The 26,236-nt window shown below is 40.1% G+C and overlaps 3 protein-coding genes across 15 annotated transcripts in view; 1 reads left to right on the forward strand and 2 right to left on the reverse strand.

The window, feature by feature from the left end:
* Positions 1-629, reverse strand: part of VTI1A (vesicle transport through interaction with t-SNAREs 1A) — a 419,413-nt gene extending 418,784 nt beyond the window's left edge. For 2 of the 7 annotated variants that reach the window (XR_010341747.1, XM_064373873.1), the window contains exon 1: positions 158-629. Coding sequence is in view for 6 of the 7 variants with exons in the window: in XM_064373873.1 (XP_064229943.1) it covers positions 158-251 (94 nt within the window). In the remaining variant the exon portion in view is untranslated. The remainder of the gene's footprint in view (positions 1-157) is intronic. The other 5 variants (XM_012448007.2, XM_012448004.2, XM_012448008.2 and 2 more) reach the window with 5 other exon arrangements.
* Positions 630-661: 32 nt separating this feature from the next.
* Positions 662-17,250, forward strand: ZDHHC6 (zinc finger DHHC-type palmitoyltransferase 6). 5 transcript variants are annotated; one of them, XM_012447999.2, is made up of 12 exons: positions 662-1,040; positions 1,962-2,442; positions 3,972-4,063; positions 5,559-5,718; positions 6,914-7,075; positions 7,985-8,104; positions 8,784-8,837; positions 13,114-13,281; positions 14,291-14,332; positions 15,054-15,199; positions 15,279-15,325; positions 16,647-17,250. In XM_012447999.2, the coding sequence occupies exons 2-12, from the start codon at positions 2,176-2,178 to the stop codon at positions 16,748-16,750; spliced, it is 1,362 nt and encodes a 453-aa protein (XP_012303422.1). In that variant the 5' UTR covers positions 662-1,040; positions 1,962-2,175; the 3' UTR covers positions 16,751-17,250. The 5 variants fall into 5 exon arrangements, with proteins under 5 accessions (XP_012303422.1, XP_012303423.1, XP_012303424.1 ...); XM_012448000.2 differs by having other exon boundaries at positions 662-922; XM_012448001.3 differs by lacking the exon at positions 7,985-8,104 and having other exon boundaries at positions 664-1,040.
* A 3,172-nt stretch (positions 17,251-20,422) lies between these two features.
* Positions 20,423-26,236, reverse strand: part of ACSL5 (acyl-CoA synthetase long chain family member 5) — a 52,187-nt gene continuing 46,373 nt past the window's right edge. For all 3 annotated transcript variants that reach the window (XM_012447997.3, XM_012447996.3, XM_012447998.3), the window contains exons 18-21: positions 23,213-23,356; positions 21,824-21,925; positions 21,021-21,092; positions 20,423-20,657 (exon numbers count right to left, since the gene is read on the reverse strand). In XM_012447997.3, the coding sequence (XP_012303420.2) occupies positions 20,517-20,657; positions 21,021-21,092; positions 21,824-21,925; positions 23,213-23,356 (459 nt within the window). In that variant the 3' untranslated portion in view covers positions 20,423-20,516. The remainder of the gene's footprint in view (positions 20,658-21,020; positions 21,093-21,823; positions 21,926-23,212; positions 23,357-26,236) is intronic.

The following is a 26,236-nucleotide window of genomic DNA, read 5'->3' on the forward strand; positions in this document are numbered from 1 at the left end:
TACCCTCAACCAAGCCAAGCCCTATCCCTCCGGGGAACAGCCGGCACCTCCCACTCCAGCCTCGCGCCTCACAGACACAGTTGCTTGGGCGGTGTTCCACTGCCCGCACCCTCCCCGCTCTCCCCAGCACCCTAGCCCAGCCGAGCAGGGCTCTCACCAGGCGGGAGTCGTGGGACCCTCGCAATCTTGCTGGTGATCTCTGCAGTGAGTACCGCGAAGTCCTGCTCGTAACCTTCGAAGTCGGACGACATAGCGGCTCCGGAACGAGTGGCCCAGGCCAAAGCCTAGGTCAGGGCAGGAGCCTCAAGGGGCAGCGCGGTGGGGGGCCGCGGCTTAGGAACCCCGCGAGGTGCCCCCGAGAGCAGAACGGAGAACCGGGGACAGCTCCTAACCCAGCCGCTTCCTGGTTGTTCGTCGCAATCTCGGTCCTCTGGAAATTAGGTTGCGTGCGCGCTTTATTTTCCACTCAGTCTTTAAAAGAAGGAAGTTCAATAAGGAAAAGCGCCCCAATTAGTGGCCCCCAGAAAAGCCTGTGAAAATATGCGCGTTCTGAAGGGTCAGTGGAAGCGTTTTGTTTTTCCCCCTTCGTGTTCTGGGAATCGGCTGTGGATCCGCACGCTACAAGTCAGGTAGCTTGCTTCTGGAGGGAAGTTTGAGCAGCCGAACCTCCGGAAGTGGCTGAAACGGAGACTGCGCAGGGGGTCTGAGCGGGAGAGTCGCGGCGAGGGCGCTGGCGGAGGGGCATGCGGGTCATAGCAGGTCCCACACTCCAGCCTCTCAAGGCCGGGGTGTGCTGTCTGCTTGTCCTGGACTGAAGTGCCCATGATCGAGTCATCCAAGGAGGAAAAAATCTGTTCCGGGTGAGCCCAGGCCGCCCCGGATGTGCGATGGCTGAGGAGCGGACACCGGGGACCACACTGAGGTGGGAGTCAAGGCTGAGAATATAAGCACGATTTTGGTGGTCTTCGCACCACCAGAGTGGGACCAGGCTCTCCTGAATGTCGAGACCAACGTGGCTTACTGGAATATTTCTTCCTTGGGTGAGGATTTATTTCTAAGCCCTCTGCTCCATGACTTGGGCGGGAAACTGAGGCACAAGTCAACAGCGTCTGCCGCATGATAGTCTGTATTATCCATGTAGCTCAGATCCTCTTTCCCGGACTCACTCCAGTCCACTCCTTCCCCAAATCTTCCCCAAGCTCGCCGTCCTGCCTTCCATTTCCCTCGCTCCCGGAGGCATTTCCTCTTCTTTATTCCCTCTGATCTTCTAATTCAGGTTCTTCCCATATACTCTTCTGGTCATAATTTCACACACACTACACATGCACCCTCGCTCTCTCTCTTTCCTTCCTTTCCTTGGCTGTTCTCTTTGCTTTCACTCTTGCTTCATTACTTTTGGCCCAAATTGTTCTCTTGGTGTTTGTAGGGCGGGGTGGGGGAACTGCAGGCAAATGGCGCAGTCCATGTCTGACTAACACTTGACTTAATTCAAGAGGCAGCTTAAAACTTCATAAAGGGAGTTCGTTGACTTGGCTTCTATTCTGGTTCAGCTGTTACTTACTTGTGACCTTGGTCTAATCACTTAGCCTCTCTAAGCCAATTTCTGTTCTATGAAGAAGATCAACTGATTTAGATCAACTGAATTAGATCAACTCTAAGGTCCTGATTCTCAGTTCTAAAATTCTTTGTCTTCTCAAACTATTCACTAAGCGTTCGATGGTGACAGTGCCCTGATAAGCTGAGAAGGGATAAAAACAACTATTTTGGAATCATGTATCCAGGTTACATGCCATTCAGATTTATATCATATTTTGGAGAAGTCAAAAGTAATTCTTTTTGACATTGGTCAAGATACACATCCCACTTGTGAGATGCTGTCGTGTAGGTGTTTATTGTAGTTAACAAGTATGGTATGTAATAAAGGTTTTTTTAACCGAACTTTCCCATTTTGTTTTCATTAGGTTGGGTTTCAGACCAAGATACTGGATTCTCCTAGTTAAGATAAAGAGCTTTGGGTGCCTGACAGTGAAAATGGCGTAATCTGCGTTTATAGTTCACAGCTTGAAGGCATGACAGTTAAAGAACACACATGGACTTGTGGCACATGGAAATGTGTGCACAGAAAAAGGAAATCTGTAATTCTTTAAAAGTAGGAAGGCATTCTTCCTTGCCAAAATGGGTACATTCTGTTCAGTTATCAAGTTTGAAAATCTCCAAGAATTAAAGAGACTGTGTCACTGGGGTCCCATCATAGCCCTTGGTGTCATAGCAATATGTTCTACAATGGCCATGATTGACTCTGTGTTGTGGTATTGGCCCTTACATACAACTGGAGGAAGTGTGAATTTCATCATGTTGATAAATTGGACTGTCATGATTCTTTATAATTACTTCAATGCCATGTTTGTCGGTCCGGGCTTTGTCCCTCTGGGGTGGAAACCGGTAAGACAATGAACTTTAGTGATAATCATATATTTGGTTTTTGCCTTATCTGCTAACCAATAATACTAAACACAGCCTGCTGTTTGTCCTGGTGGAGATTAAGTGTATTACTCTAATCACTAATCAGAGATTTTATTTCATGTCTGTTTGAAGATATTGATCCAAAATAGCATTTTCCAAATATTCAATTTTATTGAATATTTGCTCTGCATTAAAAAAAAGTTGGAGATTGGGTGAGTTCATGGTCAAAAGTTGAGGAAACATCACATGTCATACACAATGAGGTTTAGATATAGGATCTGTTTTCATGTAATACATTAACATCCCTTAGAACTGAGAACAGCACTTTAGAAACTGCTGGTTTAAATCATAAGGCTTTTAAATCATTGCACTGAAAATATAACATTGGGAATATGGTCCAAATCCATTTATAGCTTAAAACCTACTAGAAAGTTTATGCTTATGATGTCCATGTTTCCTACTAAGGGACATCACCTGATGGCTTGTCAGAAAGGCAGAATGTTGGGCTCCACTTCAGATCTACCAAATCAGAATCTTTATTTTAATAAAGTCCCCAGATGATTCTAGGTATATTAAAGTTTGGGAAACACTGGTGTATATGGTGTGCTGTGTATTATTCGAAATGAGTACAGGAAGGGTAAGACACAATTTGCCTTCTGAAAAAGCTTATAACCTAACCAAGAAACCAATGCACTTGTGCAAATTGTGAACATGATGGGTGCTGTTAATGATAGAAGAATTGAGCATTTTCAGCCGGGGACCTGAGGGAGGAGTGGGAATTTCCAAAGGAGATGGGGAAGAGGGCATTTCAGGTTGAGAGAATGGTGGCAGCATATATTCAGAACAATGGACAGCCCTGTGTGACTGGGAAAAAGATGATGTAGTACAGAGTCAGCCAAAATAAAGGCAGATCATGGAAGATCTCAAATACATGAAAAATTGTAGGCCATAGGGAGTTTTAGAGGTTTTCAGCCAGAGTCTGACATAGTCAGAGTTGTATTATAGGAATATTATTTTGACAATACACGATTTTGACAATATACAGTTTGTGCTAAAGAAAAACCACAGTAAAAGAAACCGGTTAGGAAGTGATTAAAATGGCTGAAGAAAGAGGAGGTAACGGGTAATGTCAAGGAGGGAGCAGATTTCAGAAAGAGTATCAACTCATGCTTAACTCCTCACTCTAAAATACCTGCCAAGTTGTAAGCTACCTTTTTTCTGAACTCCTCTCAATCCACCAAGATTGGGGGTAAGCAGAACCACTAGTGACATTGAATTTGGGTAGAGCATAGGGAAGAAAAATTTTAAATGTCTTCTGGGTAATTGGGAAAGTGATGATGTTCTTATCAGAAAATTGTTATTTAAAAATATTTTAGCTCAAATAAGAGGACTGGAAATGCAAATTAAGATTCCCCCCTTCCCTATCTCCCGTAAAAGAAAATCATACTGTAGGAATCATACTTGGGTTCAGGTATCTGATGCGTTTTTGTTTCTGTTTTGCTCCCAAGGAAATTTCTCAGGATACCATGTATCTCCAGTATTGTAAAGTCTGCCAAGCATACAAGGCACCACGTTCACATCACTGCAGAAAGTGTAACAGGTACCTGTCTTTCTTGCTGTTCACTGGGGACTGATCAACTAATTACTGATGTTTTCATTGTTCTTTCTATGTTAGTGCTACTTCTATTCACTGCAAGGTTGCCATATTATAAAAAATATTGTCAAAATAGTTGTGTCCATAATCTCCATTTTATACTTAAATTATCCAGATAATAAGTAGATGTAATTCTTCTTTGTTACAAGTAAAAAGGTATTCTAGAAAAATACAAATTTGCTTTGCATCTTGCCCTGCAAGAACAAGGTAAAAAGTTATACCTTAAGTTTGTTTTCATATATCAAGATTAATTGTGTTTGTCAGCTGCCATCTGGACTAACTTTAGAATTGTTCTGACTCTAAATTATAAGGGAGATCTGCTTTTTCCCATCACTTATTAACAAACATTTACACTTTATACAAATCTAATAATCCAGGTGCCTATTATCACAAATGTTTTAAAATCAGAAATTTAATCAGAAGAATACCAAATAACTATTAAAAATGTGAAATAACCTAGGACCTTTTTTAATGAACAACTATAATCGCTGATTAGAAAGAAATTTATAGAACCATTGAGAGTGACTAAAGTGTTGTTTAAGGCCAGAACATTTTCTTCTAGCAACAGTAAGGAACAGATGCATGGCAAGACATTGCTTGTTATACCATGTCTTATATTCTGGAGTTAGCTTGTTTATCTCAGAGATCCATAACTAAAAGATACTGTGAGAACAGGAAGGAAGTTACATATGTCTATTTGAACCCAGTAACCTCAATGGAGGTTTATAAGGGATTCATTGAGTCTGTTGTAGTTCACTTGGGTCACTGCACTTACGAGCTAGGCAAAAACCAGAAACCATGTTCATTGCTTTGTAATGAGCATTATAAAGAGACCATCTTTGAGTGGGTCTCCTGACTTCTTTAAACAAATACTTGTAGCTGACATCTTTTCCTAAGAAGCTTTACAAAGCCTGCCCTTTCCTGTGCTGTTTAGGATTTAAAAGGAGTCACTGTTCATAATTGTTAAAAGCTCATAATGGCCAGATGCGGTGGGCTCACGTCTGTAATCCCAGCACTTTGGGAGGGCAGATCGGGGGGATCACCCGAGGTTAGAAGTTCAAGACCACCCTGGCCAACATGGTGAAACCCCATCTCTACAAAAATACAAAAAGTAGCCGGGCATGACGGCGGGTGCCTGTAATCCCAGCTACTCTGGAGGATGATGGAGGAGGATTTCTTGATCCCAGGAGGCAGAGGTTGCAGTAAGCCAAGATCATGCCATTGCACTCCAGCTGGGGTGACTGAGCAAGACTCTGTCTCAAAAAAATAAAAATAATTTTAAAAAAGCTCATAAGGATTTTTCTTTCTGTTCTATGAGGTATAGTTCTTCCATTGCTCATGGACATGCTGGATTCCTATTTGCTTGACCTTTTGAAGACCAGAGTTATTTAAAGTAGACAGGATTTTCTGCCTCATGTTTTATGTAAATTTTTCTTGTTAGATGTGTGATGAAGATGGACCATCACTGTCCTTGGATCAACAACTGTTGTGGTTACCAAAATCATGCTTCGTTCACACTATTTCTCCTTTTAGCACCACTGGGTTGTATCCATGCTGCTTTCATTTTTGTGATGACTATGTACACACAGCTTTATAATCGGGTAAGTGAAAATGAAAATGTTTTGTTGCAAAATCATCCATGCCAGTTTAAATGGTAGTTATCTAGATTATTTAAGAGGTTCCTTTGGAAATATGCTTTCTGTGATTTAGTTGAGGAAACAGAACTTTGTTTTACTGCTGTGTTGGTTCCTTTTTAGAAAGCATTAAAACTTACATTTTAAGATGAGGAAAGATTATTTGTTCTGGAAACTTAACATACTCTAGTTGAAGCTGATTATTATTTTAGTACTGTATATATAATTCGTTAGACTTTATACTTAATAGTTATGGAAAGAATAGTGAGAAGAAAAAAAAGAGCAAGAAAAAAAGACACACTAGTGCTTCCTACTTCCATCCATTCATGTGGCAAGCTGTAGTTCTTTGTTCCTTTCTGATTCTAGTGCCTGGAAGGTGGCTCATGGAGCAGAGCACACCATAAAATATAAACAGATTAAACCAGCAACAGATCAGGTTGATTTATGGACAAGTAGTCATGAGATCAAATTCAGGGGACACAAAGAAAACTCCCTAAAGAGGCCTTGAAAGTAAACAAGGGACAGACACCTGATGGGACTGCCAAACTGGAGAGTCTGTCCTTTGAGGAGGCAACGGCCCGTATTTGATCTGCCAGCTTGTGGTGTTTGGGAATTCCAGCCCACAAAAATCTGAAAATCTGGATTTTTCTGTGAAATCTCTCGATTTTTAAATGTTGGCACCTAACTCTGAATGTCTGAAACATGATGCAAGCCAGGCAGCACACATCTGTGGCCATATTCGGCCTGCATTTTATCAGTTCTTCACCACTGTCTGTAAAACATGAAGGAAGAAACAACTGAATTCTAGGTAGCGCCTGTCGCTGTGGAAGAGTACTGCAGTGTACAGTAGCAAGGAGAAGAGAGAAGACCGTTCTGGTTTAGGTTAGTGTCTAGTGTTGTTGATGCGTGTTAATATTTGCAGGGTATTCTTGACACTGTGTGAGGAAACAACAACAAAAAGTCACATTTGAGAAAACTAAGAATGATATCGTGCACGTCGGTCTGAGCACAAGTTACAATATTAATTAAAAATAGCTGTGTTTGCTTTGGCCACAGGGTCATGTTGTCATCTCTTTGATCAAGTTGTTGTAAATGTCACAGTAGAGTCTGACCAGGTACCACAACCAAATATTTTGTGTGTATGCTGTTGTTGCTGTGATAGCTCTCCTTTGGATGGAACACAGTGAAGATTGACATGAGTGCAGCCCGGAGAGATCCTCTTCCAATTGTTCCATTTGGATTAGCTGCATTTGCTGCCACCTTGTTTGCCTTGGGATTAGCTTTGGGAACAACCATAGCTGTCGGGATGTTGTTTGTTATCCAGGTAAGCATCTCTGTTCCCTCTAGTTAAAAGTGTCAAGTTACTGGGACTGATTGAACGAGAAAGAGATAAAGGCTGTGTTCAAGTATGCAGTATGACATGGAAATTACTTTTGCTTATTTCATTTAAGTAACTAATCTCCTCTGTATTAGTCCGATAATTTTGAAGTAATTTTGCCAGAATTTCTAGGTATTGATTTAGTTTTTAAAATGTTACCTTGGAGTTGGGTAAGTTCTGGAGCACTTCAGAATTGAGAGAGTTCTTCTCACCTGTACAGTCTATCTTGCTGTTCACATCCACCCCAGTAGAGAAGTCTTACTGTTTTCCCTTCCCTACAGATGATTAATTAATTGATTCTCAAAAACTTTAAGTGACTTACCCAATGTCACCCATTTCACGTACTTGGTAAACATCAATGTTACTTTGTAATAGTATATATTTAATAATAGTAGTAATCATAATAAAGCTAACATTTATTGAGCACATCTTATGTGTAAGGCACCGTTTTAGGCACCTTACATGTATTAGCTCATTTAATCTCCATAACAGCCCTATGATAAAGATGCTATGTAATACCTACTCTGATTAATCACTGCTAATTTCTGAGGCTGCAAAAATGATAATGAAGCGGTAGCTGCCCTTAGCAACTGACAGTTAATAGTAAACAGCTAACCCTAATACAAGACCATATATATACACATCATAGATTTATGTGCACAGTGCTATGAGAACAGAGAGGAGGAGACCTGGCCCTGAAGGAACCAGAAACTATTCTTATAACTTATTGCATTCGCATAATTCATTTATTCGTTCATTGGAGGCCAACTGTGGGCCAGGTATTGTGCTAGGCCCTTGGAATATGATGAGGACTCCTGGGCCAAGGCTGTTTCTTTTTCTTTTGTTTTGAGACAGAGCCTGGCTCTGTCGGCCCAGGCTGGAGTGGAGTGGCACGATCTTAGCTCATTACAGCCTCCACCAAAGCTGTTTCTAACATGCTACACTGTCTCTGTGAAGGCACAACCAGACTTTAAGGTAATTTGGTTTTGTTTTAAGGTAAGCTGGTTTTGTTTATATGTTATTATTGTCTACTAGCCTGGAACCAAATTCTTTGAAAAATTTTTCCCAATGCCTCTAATTTAGAGTTATATTAGAAATAAACTAAGATCCTGTAATATAAAAGCCTGTATATGTGGAATTGGTCATATCTAGGAAAATCAAATAATGGAATAAAGGTTGAATACGTTCATTATTTTTAAGGCAAGTGAAATATTAAGGTTGACTGAAATTAGTCACTGTTACTTCTCATAGATTAATCATAAATTTAAAGTTAGTTAAAAATAGTGATAAAAGATTTTAAGAGCAAATTACAAGTAAGCACTGATTAAATGGATTATATTAATGTTTTTTTAATGCTGTCAAAACCTTGCTCTGAAAATAGTATTCAAGACATGAAGTTTGATTAAAATACTAGATTCAGATTTGATTATGGATGTGTGTAATCATTGTTACGAGAGGTACCAGGGTGGAGTAGTTAAGAACAGACTTTGGAGTCAGATGGATGACATGGTAATTATGTTATTTAACCTCTGTTATCCTTGGTATCTTTGTCTATGGAATGGAGTAATAATAGCTATCTCAGAGGATTATGAATATGATAATCTTAAAGGAACCTGGGTCACATTATTAAATTTTACTATCATTTAATTTCCAGATGAAAATAATTCTCAGAAACAAAACTTCTATTGAATCATGGATTGAAGAGAAGGTAAATTTTAATAATTGTTTCTTCAGTATTAGTAATATATATTAATAAAGGACTAGTAAAGTCCTCCATATTAATAAAGTCTATTAATAGACCAGATTAACAAAAAGTGCCTGAAAGTGAAAACATGGCTGCCAAATGGCTTCTGTAAGTCATTTGCATGCCACAAAAAAAGGTGAATATAGGAGACATTTTTATTCATTCTGTAACTCCTGCAGAAATGTGCCCCTCATACACCCTGAGTGGTTGCAGAGGCCTAAGCCACACATCAAACCATCTGTCCGTTGTCTCGTAGACTAGAGGAGAAAGCAGCCCATTTGGAAAGGAGCTTCCACCCAACCAAGCTGCCACCAAGTTTTTCTCAGTGTTTTAGACATTCAATGAAGCTCCTAACGTTTAGCTTGTCACAGACCTCACAACCTCATACTGTCCATTGTGATTCTAGTGTGAAACACAAATCTGACTCCCCTGCTCCCTGTTTAAAACTTCTCAGAGCCTCACCATTGCTGTGGCAGGGGTTGAAACCCAGATACGTGCAGGGTCTGGGCAGATAATGCCAACGAAGGGGAGCAAGCTTGTATACAAAGAGTTGCCTGGCAAAGCAAGTGGATTGTTGTCTCGGGAATGTTCACATTTTCCAAATTACAAAATAAGAAGAATAATAGCATTGTTTTATATCTTTACAAATCTCTTTAATATCTGACTTAACAGAATACAGTTGGATTCTCACTTCTGCATTCAGTCTGTTGAGATATGTTGCTTTGATTGAAGTATATGAAGATCCAGCCTGACACAGATAAGTAGATAGAAAAGAACAGAGTATTTTAATAGGCCTTTACATGATAATAGTGGATGTTCTTCCATGTTACATTAAAAACTTGACAAGAGCTATTTCTTATCAAAGATTTTTATACCATTTTATATTAAACTCATCAATCTATCTTGCTCTTTGGATGAGTCTTTTACCAATATGTGGTTTTATGTAACATCAGGCATTGGTCATTTGGGAAATACTAGTTTACTGGGTTATGTAGATTTTCCAAAAGTTAACACCTTTTATTATACAGTATCCCAAAATAGCATTCACTTATATCAATATATCAGTTTTATGAGAAAAGATTCTTAAGTATTAGAAAGCTGTCAGGCTCACAGTGGTAGATACAAGGTTTTTACATTCTAATATTCATTTGAAAGCCTTAATATTTACTGGCAATCCATACTGTCAGCCCTTTCCCTTGAAGTGACTGCCTGACTATTCATTTTTGAGGAAATGTTCACCAAGTACCGAAGTCTGAATAACCTTAGTTTGCTACATTACTCATTCTTTCAAGTAAAAATAGTGTTACATGGAAAAAGCTGGCTGTACAGCTTTTGTTAGCTTACAGCTTAGCCACTATTTTACTTGAGATGATCATTCTATTTAGGCATGCTTTATGTTTACTTCTCATTTTGTCATGCAGAATATTAAAAATAAAGGACATCTCCTTGAGAGTTGAGATTTAATATTTAAAAATAATTTTTACTGCTTCATCAAGGGCATTCTTTTTTTTTTTTTTTTTGAGACAGAGTTTCACTCTTGTTACCCAGGCTGGAGTGCAATGGCACGATCTCGGCTCACCGCAACCTCCGCCTCCTGGGTTCAGGCAATTCTCCTGCCTCAGCCTCCTGAGTAGCTGGGAAGGGGCATTCTTACATGACATTGCTTATAACTACTAACACAGTTTGGTGCAACTGCCTTGGTTTCTGCTAAGATGCCAACAGTTTTATTCACCATTGCAAATGTCAACACAACAAAAAGACAAATAACATTTCAGTATTATTAGGAAAATATCTTGGCCTTGCTGACCTGCAAGAAGAAGTGTTGAAAACTCAAAGTGGTCTACAAGGCATGCTTTGAGAACCACTGATATATAGGTTTAAGTCTGATTTCTTAGCTTCTACATAGACTTTTTATGACTTCTTTTTTTGTTTTTTGGAGACAGTCTTGCTCTGTTGCCCAGGCTGTAACGCAGTGGCACAATCTTGGCTCACTGCAACCTCCGCCTCCTGGGTTCAAGTGATTCTCCTGCCTCAGCCTCCCAAGTAGCTGGAATGACAAGGTGTATGCCACTACACCCAGCTAGGTTTTGTATTTTTAGTAGAGAAAAGATCTCACCATGTAGCCAGACTGGTCTCAGACTCCTGACCTCAAGTAATCCACCGCCTCAGCCTCCCAAAGTGCTGGGATTCCAGGCATGAGCCATTGCACTCGGCTGACTTCTTACCTACTTCTCCAGCCTCATTTCCTACCCTTCTCTACCCTGTCTCACACTTGGTACTAAATTACACAGTTTGTACATCTTACACTTTTGTATCCTTTCATGTGTTGTTCCCTCTGCCTATAACACTCTTCCCTCTCTTTTCCCTTGATTTCTTGCTTCTCAAGACTTAGTTAAGGTATTGTTTCTCCCAAGGAGCCTTCCTGGACCCTCCCTAGACTGGCTAAGTACCTTTTGTTTACTTTGTTCCCTTTTCCCATAGCATCTGCCACACCCCTTTGTCACCTTTTAACACACAGTATTGTTAGAATCCTAACTTCATTGAGTGCTTCTGTTAGGCAAAGACATGTCTTAGTCATTTTGTAAATGACTCTTATGTTTACCAGTTTTTCTTTGTAAATTTTTAGCCTGGATATCTGTTCTTTGAAATTAAGTCCATTTTGAAGACTCTGAAGCTTTGTTTATAAAAAGGAAAAAGAAATTTTTTTTTTTTTTTTTCAAGACGGAGTTTCCCTCGTTACCCAGGCTGGAGTGCAATGGTGCGATCTCGGCTCACCACAACCTCCGCCTCCTGGGTTCAGGCAATTCTCCTGCCTCAGCCTCCTGAGTAGCTGGGATTACAGGCACGCGCCACCATGCCCAGCTAATTTTTTGTATTTTTAGTAGAGATGGGGTTTCACCATGTTGACCGGGATGGTCTCGATCTCTTGACCTCGTGATCCACCCGTCTCGGCCTCCCAAAGTGCTGGGATTACAGGCTTGAGCCACCACGCCCGGCTCAAGAAATTATTCTTTACTTTCTGGGTGAGGATGGATTGATATAATTTAATAGGTTCATATGCATTATAGCTTAATTAATATTTTTGTAAATAGTTAACTTTAATATCACTTTACAAATACTTGCAATAAGCTTTTCCATAAACATTGTCCCCAATAATAAAATATTTCAAAGTATCATTTCTAATAAGCATAATAAATATATTGACATTAGATTCACTTTTTTTTTTAGTTTTTGCTAATAACAAAGGCTCCTTATAAACTGCCATGCTACATTTAGAAATTACTTCAGATGAAATTGGGTATGCTCAATGATATGGCCATAGACTAGAAATTATTTCAGAAGAAGTACTTTATTGCTGACTAAAAAATTCAAATAAATGATTATATTAAATTTATAGGAAAGTTATAGAAATTACCAGACACTATAAATTTATCCAACAAATTTCCAGGAGTTTGTACACTTATTGTTAAAATAAATAATGTATCTTTACCACTAGGTGTCAGTGGAACTTAAGAAATCCAAAGCCAGTTTATTTCCTTAAATTAAAGCTAACAATTTAAATGCCTGGAATATAATTTATGCAAGCTGAATATTTATGTACTTGCATAACATGTACATATAAATGCATATATAAATGAGTATGCATACATGTGTGATAGTATAAAAAAAGAAAGAAGATCTCCTGTATATATCTGCTACCTTTAAAAAATGTTTTTCATAAAACAACTCACCTATTACACCTTTTCTGGCCATTCCCACGGGCATCACTGCACCTGAGATACAACTGTTACATTCTGATACAACTGTTTACATTCTCGTGCACCCCACAGAACAGTTCTGTCTTGAATAAAACAGTTCCATCCTGAATAAACCCTTACCTTTCTCCTGAATCTGTTTATCAGCATCCCTTTTATATAAGTGAACAACCAGGAGCATTGAGGACATTTTATATATGAGATAAAGTTAGCTAACTCTTTTAGTAAATCTTTATGAGTGCTTATTCCTAAAGAAATCCTGTCAGATATTTTCCAGGTAATCACATACAAGGTTGGTGTTCTATATCAAGTTCTTCCTGTACTGTGATGAAGTTGCCTGTTGCTTCTGTGTGCACTAATATTACAGTGAGGAGGAAGTATTGTTTTGAATGCTAGAAACTTGAGAAATAAGTGTTCTCAATGATATATTACTGAAGGCCACTTAGACAGAGGTACCTGCCATCTTATGTCTTTGTTACCCACAGGCTAAAGATCGAATTCAATATTATCAACTCGATGAAGTCTTTGTTTTTCCTTATGATATGGGAAGTAGATGGAGGAACTTTAAACAGGTATTTACGTGGTCAGGGATCCCTGAAGGAGATGGACTTGAGTGGCCAGTAAGAGAAGGCTGTCACCAATACAGCTTAACAGTGAGTATATTTTTTCAAGTAGCCCTTCCTTTTTGCCTCACCTTCTTTCCCTTAACTCCCCTTCAACTCAAGTGACGTAATCGTAGTAAAATAAGTCATACGAGTGTTTTCACTCTGTCAAAATGAATCTAATAATCCTAAAGGACTTCTTGTGTCATGTTTCTTCCTTTATTTACATCTCTCCTTAACCCTCTATACCTGTGAGATTAAGTCCTGATCCCTTAACATAGTTTTATGAAATCTGGCCAAAAATGACCTTCCAACTGACAGTATCATATGAATTCCTTGTACATTCCTGTCACCCAACTTCGCCCACAATTTTTTCCATCTTCTGTGACCTCCACTCTATCTAAAATGATTAGGACTAGTTCCAGTCTACCTGTTCTGTAAAGTCTAACCTACCCCTGTAGACTCATCTGAATTCAGCATTTAATCATATACTACTATAGGGTAGCTTATGAAGTTGCATATTTTTATTTCTTTATATCTGTAATTAATAAGACTCTAGGACAGAGACCATGAATTATCTTTATTTCTCCTACTATATCTAATACAGTTCTATTTAATAGTAGTTATGTCAAAAAGAAGTTATAATGATGACTTTTATTCATTCATTCAACTTCATTATTAAATGTTCTTCATTATTCATTTGTAGTTTGTCTGATATGTCTCTGCAGAATCAGTGAATCTCAGTGTTTTCACCTGAGAAGCTTCATGAGGTCAGAGAATATACTCTCTGATCCCTGGGCCACAGTAGGCACTCTAGGAATATACACAGACGAGGACATCAGAGTGAACAGCAGAAAGAAAACCTGACTCTCAGCCCCTGGTTCTTAGTCATAAGGCCTTATTTCCATGCTGAAACAACCTGTGGCCTTTAAATTATCAGCAACTTGAAATGCTGGAAAATTGGGAGTTTGCCATACCACTCTGACAGTTGATGAGGAAAGGCTATTTTTCAACATTGAGACAAGAGACTTCATTTTTTCTTTTTATTTCTTTCAAACAGATAGAACAGTTGAAACAGAAAGCAGATAAGAGAGTCAGAAGTGTAAGTACTTCTTTTGCAATGATAATTTTTTTTCTTTTGTTAGGCTGTGTACTTCCATATAGTTTTTAATTGACTTAGACTAGAAACCAATTGTTGGCTTTTATTAAATAATATTCCTTAATACATTTGTTAAAATTTGATGCAGTTAACTTTTTTTTTTTAAATTTAAATAGTTGAGACTAGAGGTTGGAAGGAATTCAGTCAATTTATATTGCCAACATAGGAAAATAATTATCCTCTATATAGCTCCTTAATGTGAAACCTGTCCTTACAACTATGTTTGTTGGATATGATGGCCACCAGCCACATGTGGCTGTTTTATTTAAATTTGTTAAAATTAAATAAATTTAAAGATTCAATTTCTTGTTTGCATTAACCACATTGTAAATGCTCAGTAGCTATGTGTGTCAAGTGCTGCTGCATTGGATACCAAAGGTACAGAGCATTTTCCTCATGGCAGAATGTGTTTAGACAGCCCTGCTCTAAATTTAATTCTTAGTTATGGGCTTGAAATGAGGAGTAAGAAAAGCCTTGAGAACTAGAAACATCAGTTGCTTCCCAGGGACCTGGGTGGATGGGGAACTGGGAAGTTCCCCTAGAATGGGAACTAGAAGGCTTGTCACTGGATATTTCGGATCTCCCTTTAAAAATTGAAGTTCAGACTTAAAAGTCAGATACCATGGGTGAATATTTAAAGGTTTCTTCTGATCACTGATGACAGGTTCGCTATAAAGTAATAGAAGATTATAGTGGTGCCTGCTGCCCTTTGAATAAAGGAATCAAAACCTTCTTCACAAGCCCCTGCACTGAAGAGCCTCGAATACAGCTACAAAAAGGGGAATTTGTTTTAGCCACAAGAGGTTTACGGTAAGTAATAGGAAGTACTGTATTTGACAAAATTAATATCTAGCCTAAAAAATTAATTTTAATCTTTTAAATATTTCAGATACTGGCTGTATGGAGACAAAATTCTTGATGATTCTTTTATAGAAGGTATGGAAATGGAAGGGCATGTTTAAAGGACAAGACTATTAGCAATAATTCCAGGTTTTACAAGAATAACTTATATAAAATAATCACATGCCTAATGCATTAGGGGAACTGCACAGAAGGGCACATCACTAAGCAACGAAAAGAAGTTCCTTATGTATTTCTCTAGAGCTTTTGTGTTTTTCAGGCCTTTTTAATGATAGCTAACATTTGAGCTCATACTTAACTATGGGACAAGTATTTGTATAAGTGCTTCACTTAAGATGTAAAAGTCCCCAAAAGACCTCGGAGGTACACACTATCATTTACATTTAATTGAGGGAACTGAAACAGAGAGGCTAAGCAACTTGCCATAGCCATGCACTAAAAACAGATACAGCTAGGGCTGAACCCCAAGCAGTCGGACTCCACATTCTGTGCACCAAACCCCTGTACTATTTGCCCCCCACAGCTTTGAATGAGCATTTTTCTTAAGTTATTATAAAAACCAGTAGATTGAAACTTTGTGTTTTAAGTTTAAGAATTGTTCCTTTTTAAAATAAAGATTAGCTTGGGATGTTCTTTAAAAAAATTGGGGGTTAATCATAAATTAACCCCTTATGACAGCCTTGATATAGAAATGTATATGTTAGGCCAGGCGTGGTGACTCACACCTATAATCCCAGGACTTTGGGAGATCAAGGTGGATGGATCACTTGAGATCAGGAGTTCAAGACCAGCCTGGCCAACATGGTAAAACCCTGTCTCTACTAAAAATACAAAAATTAGCTGGGCATGGCGGTGTGCGCCTGTAATCCCAGGTGCCCCAGAGGCTGAGACAGGAGAATCGTTTGAAGCTGGGAGGCGGAGGTTGCAGTGAGCTGAGATCATGCCACTGCACTCCAGCCTAGGTGACAGAGCGAGATTCCATCTCAGAAAAAAAAAAAAAAGAATTTGTATGTTAGGAAAAGTCTAAAAAGGAAATTCACAAAGGCTACAAGGAGATAGTTCCCTGGAAAAGACGGAGTATAATGGTGTGCCCAGAACACCTTTGCTGATCATACACATATAAGTAAACACCCATACTAAGTTCCCCCCAACTTTAGTTAGGAGCCGTCTTTAACCACATTAGTCCCTATTCTGGATCATAGAATTTGGGAAATAACTGTTCCTAGCTTGTTAGGAACCTTATTTTTTTTTCCCCCTTTCAAAATGTGCTTATAATAGCGAAGGGGAAAATATAAGTCTAAAAGCTTATTAATTTGAATCAATAGGACTTACTGCTTTCAGTAATGTCACTGTCATCCATCAGACTATTTCACCTCAATTTCATTTTCTCCCTCAGGTGTTTCAAGAATAAGGGGATGGTTCCCTAGAAAATGTGTGGAAAAGTGTCCCTGTGATGCTGAAACAGATCAAGCTCCAGAGGGCGAGAAGAAAAATAGATAGCTACTGTTAAAACGAAATTATCCTTTAAGTCTGCTTAATTACTTGAAAATTGTACATATTACTAAAGAATTATGCAATGAGCCTACTCTGGTTAAGATGTTCTTTTCCTCAAAGGTGCCCTAGTGCCATGATTTAAATATTTTTATTACCGTTTTGAAATGGAGAAGCCATTCTGCATATGCCTTTGAATTCTTGCCCCTCTTTACCACCTCTTTTTCCCCCTCAAAAGAAAAACATTTCACCCGAGTAAGTGAATGGCATTTTCTCTAGGATTTTCTTATGCACTGCACACTCTGGACCTCACCTGCAGATACGGTTCCCCCCTTGCCAGGAGCATCTGCATGTGGGACTTTTCCCTCAGTTGATATTTCTTATATGATATTCTAGATACTATAGAATTCAATTTGTCAGATTCAGTATAAGCTCAAATTTTGTTACCTGTCTTTTAATAATGCAAATTTTGTCAAATCAAATAAAGATCAATGGCTGTTCTGTATAAATCAGTTTTTACTTAAAGCATTTTTCATTTTGCTGACTAAAAAGATTCGTCTTCGTTCCTTATGGAAAAACTGCTCTGCTGCCCTGTGGAAAATTGGCATCTTAAAACATGTCTTAAGAGATGACACACTTGCTTCAATATATTAACCTTGTTAATGGGATATTGAGCTCATAGTGATGGCAGTAGATGGCAGTGGTGGCCTGAGGGGAGTTGGGAGGGAGCCGAGAATAGGCGGGAGCTGGACGTGGTTACAGCTGCCCAGCCATGGCTGTAGACCCGGGCATCCCTGCACTCTAGGGGGCCCAGGGAAACCCCCGAAACCCTCTACACCGCCTGGCCTCTCCCTGCTTCTGGCACCCATTCTGGAACAAAGGTGAGGCCAAGCTTGGCGCTGTCAGGACCAGGCTGGGTATGCATGAGCTCTGAGTGGTGCTGACACACCAGCGCCCTGCCACCTAGGCCCCCTCTGGACTTTGGGCTGCCGGCCACAGAGCATTCCAGCTGGTGAAGCGAGACCCCAAGGATCCCGTGACAATAAACATAGTGATATCAAACTACTCTTGTATACTTGAGTAAAAAAACTAAAGCTTGTGTGAGTGGTAGGATCCAAGCTGATGGGCTTGGATGCTTGAAGTTGCACTTGTCTGAGCATAGGAGTAAAATACCAGAAGGAAAAAGAAAGTATATTTCTCTAGACTTCAGAAAACTTTCAAAGGCAGGGAGTGTCAAGCTTTGGGGGCCAGTCTTGTAATAGTTAAGAATAAGGGAAAAGTCCTTGGGAATTCAGCAGTGAACACACATGTAAAATATATGTTAGATGGAGTCATGTTATTGTGAAGCAAGAAGGTAGGACAGTCTTGAGTGAGTTGGCATTTGAAGCAGATGAAGGGACAAGTCATGTGCTTTGGGATATCTGCGTTTTAGAGAGAGCAGCAAGAACAAAAACAGGCTGGAATGTACCTGACATGTTTGATAAACAGGAAGGAAACCGGTGAGGTTCAGCTGGAAGGAGTGAGGGGAGAATAGGAAATGAAGTGAAGGCGAGAAAGTTAAAGTGATAACAGGAGCTAGACCTTATTAATAAGTTAATTCCTGCCTCCCCTTTCGTTTCAGATACTCAAGAATAGACATTTCTTTGGCTTCTCTGGGCTAAAAGTCTAGAAAGACCAAGAACATTCTCTTTAACTCAGCTGGAGGCCAGAAAGGAATACTATTAATATTCAAGATTACTTAGAATATAGCAAAGACGGTAAAAGAGAACGGATATAACTTGTGCTCAGTTGGAGTTGTGGTTCAGCTGGTTTTTTTTTTTTTTTTTTTTTTTTTTAGACAGAGTCTCACTCTGCCGCCCGGGCTGGAGTGCAATGGCATGATTTTGGCTCACTGCAACCTCCACCTCCTGGGTTCAAGCTATTCTGCCTCAGCCTCTTGAGTAGCTTGGAGTACAGGCATGGGCAACCATACTCAGCTAATTTTTGTATTTTATTTTAGTAGAGACAGGGTTTCACATGTTGGTGAGGCTGGTCTCGAAATCCTGATCTCAGGTGATCCACCCACCTCAGCCTCCCAAAGGGCTAAGATTACAGGCTTGAGCCTAGCCTCAGCTGGTATTTGTTTTATTCTTCACAGCTATGGGATAAGAAGGTTTGGTCTTCAGAACTTATTTTCTTCAGTAGTTATCAAACCTGGCTGCAGACTAGAATCATCTGGGGATCTTTCAACAATCCCACTGCCCAGGCTGTATCCAGCCATTTAAATAAGAATCCCTGGAGTGACACCCAGGCATTGGTGTCTTTTTAAACTTCCCAGATAATTCTATTTTGCAGCCATGTTTAAGAAGAGATAGTGTACTTGATTTTTAAGGTGTCCTTGTTTAAGACTGATTCTTATGGTCCATGAGGCAATAAACACCACAACGTAAGAATCTGCAATCGTTTAAAGACTTTTTACAAGTAGAAGCAACGTGTGTTATCTGGGGGTAAGGTAGAGCAGAAACTGGAATCCGAGGGTGGGGGAGGATCAGGTTTTTCCTTCACAGAAGATAAGCCTGTTGTGTGGGCGTCTTGCTTGCCCATAGATCTTTGTTTCCAGTCCAGGAGGGTTTTATTCAGTGCTTGCTTCATTTACTGGAAAAGTTCACTGGGCCTAAGTGTCAACTCCTTCCCTCACAGCTTCCAGCTCAGCAGCAAATTGTAGGGAACAGATTGAATCCCCAATTTCTACTGCAAATAATGCTTTTAACAGCATTCCTTTTGGGCAATATGTCAGAGACCCAATTTTTTTTTTTTTTTTTTTTTTTAGGTGGAGTTTTGCTCTTGTTGCCCAGGCTGCAGTGCAATGGTGCGATCTTGGCTCACTGCAACCTTTGCCTCCTGGGTTCAAGCAATACTCCTGCCCAGCCTCCTGAGTAGCTGGGATTACAGGCATGCACCACCACGCCTAGCTAATTTTGTATTTTTAGTAGAGACGGGGTTTCTCCATGTTCGCCAGGCTGGTCTCGAACTCCCAACCTCAAGTGATCCGCCCACCTTGGCCTCTACAGTACTGGAATTACAGGCCTGAGCCACTGTGCCTGGCCAACACCCAATTTTTAATACTCCCAAGTCAGATCTAACTAGAGTTTAGGAAATATTTGGTATGATAAAACTTTTCCCTTCTGTGCATAATTTAGTTTACACAGAAGAGCATTGGAGAAATTTGTCTCAGATATGATTGACATGAGTGATAGGTTAAAACTATTTAAAATTTTAGTGGTTTGGGGGAGCAGCTAGAACACATGAATTATAACCAGTTTTTCAAAATTAAAAAATCTCTTAGTTTGAACAGTAGAAGATGTAAATAAATATTAAGACTTTTGGCAAGTTATGTTTACCATGAAACAACAAGGAAGAAGACAGAGAGGGTCCCTATAACCCTTGAACTTGTGGTCACTTATAGTACTAAGGTTGGAAATCATGAGGAAGGAACATAGAACATGAACTGGGATCTCGAAGACAGGCATGTTAATACAAGTAGCCCTAAAGCCTTCATATTAGCAACATTTAAGATGGGAAGGACAGGATTGATTTATTTTGGGACTAAGTTTACACATTATACGTCTCTCACTTAATATAAAACAAAAGCTATGGTATTAGAGTTTAGTAGGAAAAAAAAACAGGGAGAAAGACAAAACAAATGTAAGAATAGTTTTTAATCCATGTTCCCACAAGCAGTGCAGAGTGGGCAGGCAGGCTGCCTTGAGCCCTTTCCAGCCTTAAGTACCTTATCCTAATCCTGGATGTGCTCATACAGGCTGTCAATTTGGGTTCGAAAGTATTTGGAAAGCTCTCCCCGCTTTGCTTTCAATGTTGGTGTCAACAGCCCATTTTCAATGGAAAATGGCTCTGGATGAAGAAAAATGGCCTTGACCTGGAAGATGAACACACACACATCCATGCTCATTAGTGATTTGGGCTCCTCTGCAGAGCCCTCTAAGTGCTCTGTAAAGGAAGTGAGGTTGATGCAGTGAGAGGTTAAAGAGAACGGTAACACGCGCCCATGCCCACAAATATAATTTGAGAAAGAACTGAGTAGGGAGATGGGAGAAGGGATAGTAAACAGCAAAAAAAAGGGACCATACAAGTAACTACGAAAGGTCATTTTGGAGTTAATTGCACAAAATCTAAAATCAACTCCTTAGATATTATACATTTAAACCTCATTAGATAGAAACTTTAAACAAAACTTTCTAATATGACCAGAGGCCAGTATAACATCAGTTGTAGTACACACCTGTTCAAAGGATTTAAGGCCACTTTCTTTCCCAATTTTCTGCATGTCTTCTAAAACGGCTTTTCTTACAGCCTAAGAATACAAAACATTGCTTAATGCATGGCCGTTTCGAAAAGAGCCTGAAGGGCTAAGCATGAACCAACTCAAAGTGCCTGTAACAGCCATTCAGTATAAAAGCAGGAATATAAAACAGTGCACAAGAATGTTATATGCCCAGTATTTAAAGAAAAACCAAGAGGAAAAGGCAAATCTAAATGTTAACAGTTTTCTCTGAATAGCATTTTTACTCTTATTTCCCAATCTTCTGCCACAATGAATGAACACATTATTTTAAACAGAACGGAGTGTTTTCTTTTTTCTTTCTTACTTCTTTTTGAGACAGACTCTCGCTCTGTCGCCCAGGCTAGAATGCAGTGGTGCGAATCTCGGCTCACTGCCTCCAGGTTCCAAGCAATTCTCTGCCTCAGCCTCTAGAGCAGCTGGGATTACAGGTGTGCCACCACGCCCAGCCAATTTTTGTATTTTTAATAGAGATTTCACCATCTTGGCCAGACTGGTGTTGAACTCCTGACCTCGTGATCCACCCGCCTCAGCCTCCCAAAGTGCTGGGATTACAGGCATGAGCCACTGTGCCCAGCCGAGAGTTTTATTTTTTAAACTCTCCATCCTATCTTTAAGTCTCGTAAAACTATTCAGTCTCTTTGGGCTGGAGCCACCTGTGACAGATGCAGGAGCTGGTGAGGCATCCTCTCCTCCATGATGGGCCCATGGGGGTGCATAAAGCTTTCCTAGGCAGTACTTACTTGGTTTTGGCACAGTTCCTCAAAGGAGCCCTTCACCCCAAGCTTGGCTGCAAACGAGGGAAGTGTATCTGTGTCAGGAACCACCACTCCTATTAAGGATGACTATGGAAAGGAAATAAAGGTGCAAGGGCATGAGAGAAGTCGTGTAGGAATGTCCTCCAGTAGTTAAATAAAGCAGAATTATGTCATTGTAATTGTTATTTCCCCAAAACCTTAAATCCAGTACTAGTGTTCTTTTCTCACCATATTATTTTCAACACCCATGGAACTGTAATGCCATTTTCCCACATAATATCTCATTTACAAAGATGTTCTGGGCCAGGCGCGGTGGCTCACGCCTGTAATCCCAGCACTTTGGGAGGCCGAGGCAGGTGGATCACAAGGTCAATAGATCGAGACCATCCTGGTCAACATGGTGAAACCCAGTCTCTACTAAAAATACAAAAAATTAGCTGGGCATGGTGGTGCGTGCCTGTAATCCCAGCTACTCAGGAGGCTGAGGCAGGAGAATTGCCTGAACCCAGGAGGCGGAGGTTGCTGTGAGCCGAGATCGCGCCATTGCACTCCAGCCTGGGTAATTATTCAACATTAAACTTGAAGCATCTCTGGCTTGTCTATGTCAACTCTCCCCTTACCCCCAAAAAGCTACGTTTAAGCACAGTGTGTATAAAACAGTTTGTTGTTTGGGGATAAGGAGTTCCTCAAAGTTACGTTCAAGCACAGTATGTATAAAACAACAGTTTGTTGATTGAAGTTTTGTTTGTTGTTTTGTACATACTGCAACAGTGTGTTGTTTTATACATACTGCGCTTAAACGTAGCCTTAAGGAACTCCTTATGGAATGAGAACTAAGTGCAATGTGGAGCTCTTTTTTTTTCTGAGACGGAGTCTCACTCTGTCATCTAGGCTGGAGTGCAATGGCGCAATCTTGGCTCACTGCAACGTCCACCTCCTGGGTTCAAGCGATTCTCCTGCCTCAGCCTCCAAAGTAGCTGGGATTATAGGCACGTGCCACTATGCCTGGCTAGTTTTTGTATTTTTAGTAGAGATGGGGTTTCACCATATTGGCCAGGCTGATCTTGAACCTCCTGACCTTGTGATCACCTGCTGCAGCCTCCCAAAGTCATTTTATACTGAATTGCTACCTTTTAGTATAGCCATTTTAAACAATTCTACTAAATTGAGTACAAAGTCCATCAAAGTTTCAAAAAATTTTTAATTGAAATTGCCTTATTTGAGGTTTGGAATATAACTTCTTTTTTTTTATTATTATTTTTAGTTTTATAAGCTTGGATCTTCTCATTCTGAACCCAGCTATACAAATTCCTGTAGTTACAGGAACCAGCATGATTTGTGACTGAAAAAAGCCATTGTTAAAATCCTTATTACCCGTAAGCTCTCCCCATGTACAAAAACTTGTGCCACTGGTCTACTCCTGATGTAGATATTTTCTATCTTCTCTGGCGCAATGTATTCTCCTTGGGCCAGCTTGAAAATGTTCTTTTTACGGTCAATGATCTTCAGAGTTCCATTCTATATGAGAAAGATAAAAGCATGAGTATTTTTGAGCCACAGAAGTGATTATCAGTGGGGAGAGTGGTGAAGTCACAGTTACCTTTCTTCTCTAAAGCTGATTTTTCCAGAGACTTTTGAGCCATCTTTCATTTCTCTTTCTTGGCTTTGGGGAAAGGGGAGGGAAGCATCTTGCAGCAAGAACCTGTCTTTACTGTATATCTAGGTGGAGAGTCAATGTGCAGCCTCAGAAAAAGTCTCCTGGATCCTCTGGGGTTATGCAAATGGATGCCTCATCCAAGGAAGAAACTGTGCAGCTCTCAATTTCCAATCACTAATTTCCAATTAGTTCATTTTCAGAACGCTCAGCAGTAGAGAAGTGGTTGTCTTTTATTTAGACTTTTGATTTGATTTTAATAGTTCTCCCACTGCTTGACTCCCTGTTTTGTTTTCCTCCTTCTTAGATCCAGGAGCAGGCTCAAACAGCTCCGCTGTGCTCATCAAGCAAGTCAATTACTGGGCTTGTTAGGACAGCAACAGGGCTGAGAGGGCTCCGACCAGCTACCAGAGGTTATTTGCAGCTTCATTTCTCTGAACTAATTGGTCTGAGGAGCTTAGGTCTTTAGGGATTTGAACCATAGAATTGGGACAAATGGCAAATACGATCCACATGACAACACCCCAAGTAGGGCGACTAACTAAACCAACTCTGGACTGATCACAAGGCAGACTCAAGAAACTAGCCATCAATTCAGCCTAATTTTCATTATCCGAAAGTGATTAGTAAAGTGCAGCTTTCTATAACCCTGGTGTGGGGACATACCTAGTGCTTACATCCTAGGCTTATTAGAGTGTTATTTAATCCTGTTACTAGACAGAAACAAATATGTTAACAAGATACTACCAAACCCAAATCAATAAAATGATCGTTAGGACCAGTGTTCTTAAAAGTTACATTGTCAAGATTCCTTAAATCTTAAATATTGATTGAGCAAGAAAGGAGTTTTAAGTTCTCATTATATTGCCACTTCCCCAGCATACAGCAGACAAAACTTTTGAGAGGGGAGATCTTTTGGAAAACCGTCAAGATTCCTTAAATCTTAAATATTGATTGAGCAAGAAAGGAGTTTTAAGTTCTCATTATATTGCCACTTCCCCAGCATACAGCAGACAAAACTTTTGAGAGGGGAGATCTTTTGGAAAACCCCATCACTGCCCTTGCAATAATTTCCTTTTTTCTTAGGAAAACTAATAGCAACTACTGCTAATTATCATCAAGCTATGCTAAAAAAAAAAAAAAAAAAAGAAGTCTCTGTATCTTCCACAGAAACGGGCTGTGAAGGTCACTCAGAGGCAAACACTAACCTCTGAAAACACTTGATTTAGAAATCCTTCTTCCTGTTTTGACATGTCTGTGAATTAATTGGGAGGATACTTATGCCAAGAAACTCATAAGCGGCAAAAGTTGTGGACCCGTGGAGTTATGGAACCACAGTTTGTTGGGTTTTTGTTTGTTTTGGTAGACACAGGGTCCTGCTATGTTGCTCAGGCTGTTGTCAAACTCCTGGCTTCAAACAATCCTCCTACCTTGGTGTTCCAAAGTGTTAGAATTATAGGCATGAGCCATCACACTTGGCTTCAAACCACAACTTCTGCCTCAAGAAAAGTTGAGAAAAAAAAAAAAAGGACAGAATACTACATCTCCCTACCCCTTTCCTAGAGAAGTCACCTAATTTTTCATTGGCTATGAGAAAATCTATTTCATTGCAGGGGAGCCATGCCAATTCTGATGTCCAGGTCTACCTGATCTATTAAAGAATCCCACTTTCAGTTTGGGTCTAAAAACAGTGCTAAGGGCTGGGTGCGGTGGGTCAGGCTTGTAATCCCAGCACTTTGGGAGGCCGAGGCGGGCAGTTCACGAAGGTCAGTAGTTCAAGACCAGCCTGACCAACCTGGTAAAACCCTGTCTCTACTAAAAATACAAAACTTAGCCAGGTGTGGTGGCATGCGCCTGTAATCCCAGCCACTCAGGAGGCTGAGGCAGGAAAATCGCTGGAACCCAGGAGGCGAAGGTTGCAGTGAGCTGAGATCACGTCACAGCACTCCACCCTGGCCGGCAGAGCGAGACTCCATCTCAAACAAACAAACAAACAAACAAAAAACAGTGCTAGGACTACTGACTTACTGCTGGTGGTATATTTGATAAGGAATAAGGCAAGAAGAAAACACGTCAACTGGTCTGCATCTTGGTGTCTTCTGTAACAGTGTGATCAATATACCAAAAATAGTCTGGCCAGGTGTGGTAGCTTATACCTGTAACCCCAGAAATTTGGGAGGTCAAAACAAGAAGATTGTTTGAGACTAGGAGTTTGAGTCTACCCTGGGCAACTCAGCGAAATCTCATCTCTACAAAAAAACAAATTTTTTTTACAGAAAGACTTTCTAGCTTTTGCAGCTCCTATTCACACATTAAATTACTTTCTCAGAATTTTGTATTATTGGTTCATGGAAGAGCTGCAACAAGAACACAAATCTCCTGACTTCCACCCTATATTATATATATATATATATATTTTGAGACAGAGTCTCTGTCACCAATCTGGAGTGCAGTGGCACAATCTCAGTCACTGCCACCTCTGCCTCTTGGGTTCAAGCAATTCTCCTGCCTCAGCCTCCTGAGTAGCTGGGATTACAGGTGCTTGTTACCATCCCCGGCTAATTTTTGTATTTTTAGTAGAAATGGGGTTTCACCATGTTGGCCAGGCTGGTCTTGAACTCCTGACCTCAGGTAATTCACTCACCTCAGCCTGTATGTTCTTCTCTTGATAGTATGAGGAAGCCATAAGCCAGGTAGGGTACAAACCTAATCCCATCCCCTCCAGTTGCCTCAGCTAATTAACC

This window comes from Aotus nancymaae, unplaced genomic scaffold (assembly GCF_030222135.1).
Source record: "Aotus nancymaae isolate 86718 unplaced genomic scaffold, 86718_ANA_hifiasm-v0.15.2.pri h1tg000010l, whole genome shotgun sequence".
Lineage (NCBI taxonomy): Eukaryota > Metazoa > Chordata > Mammalia > Primates > Aotidae > Aotus > Aotus nancymaae.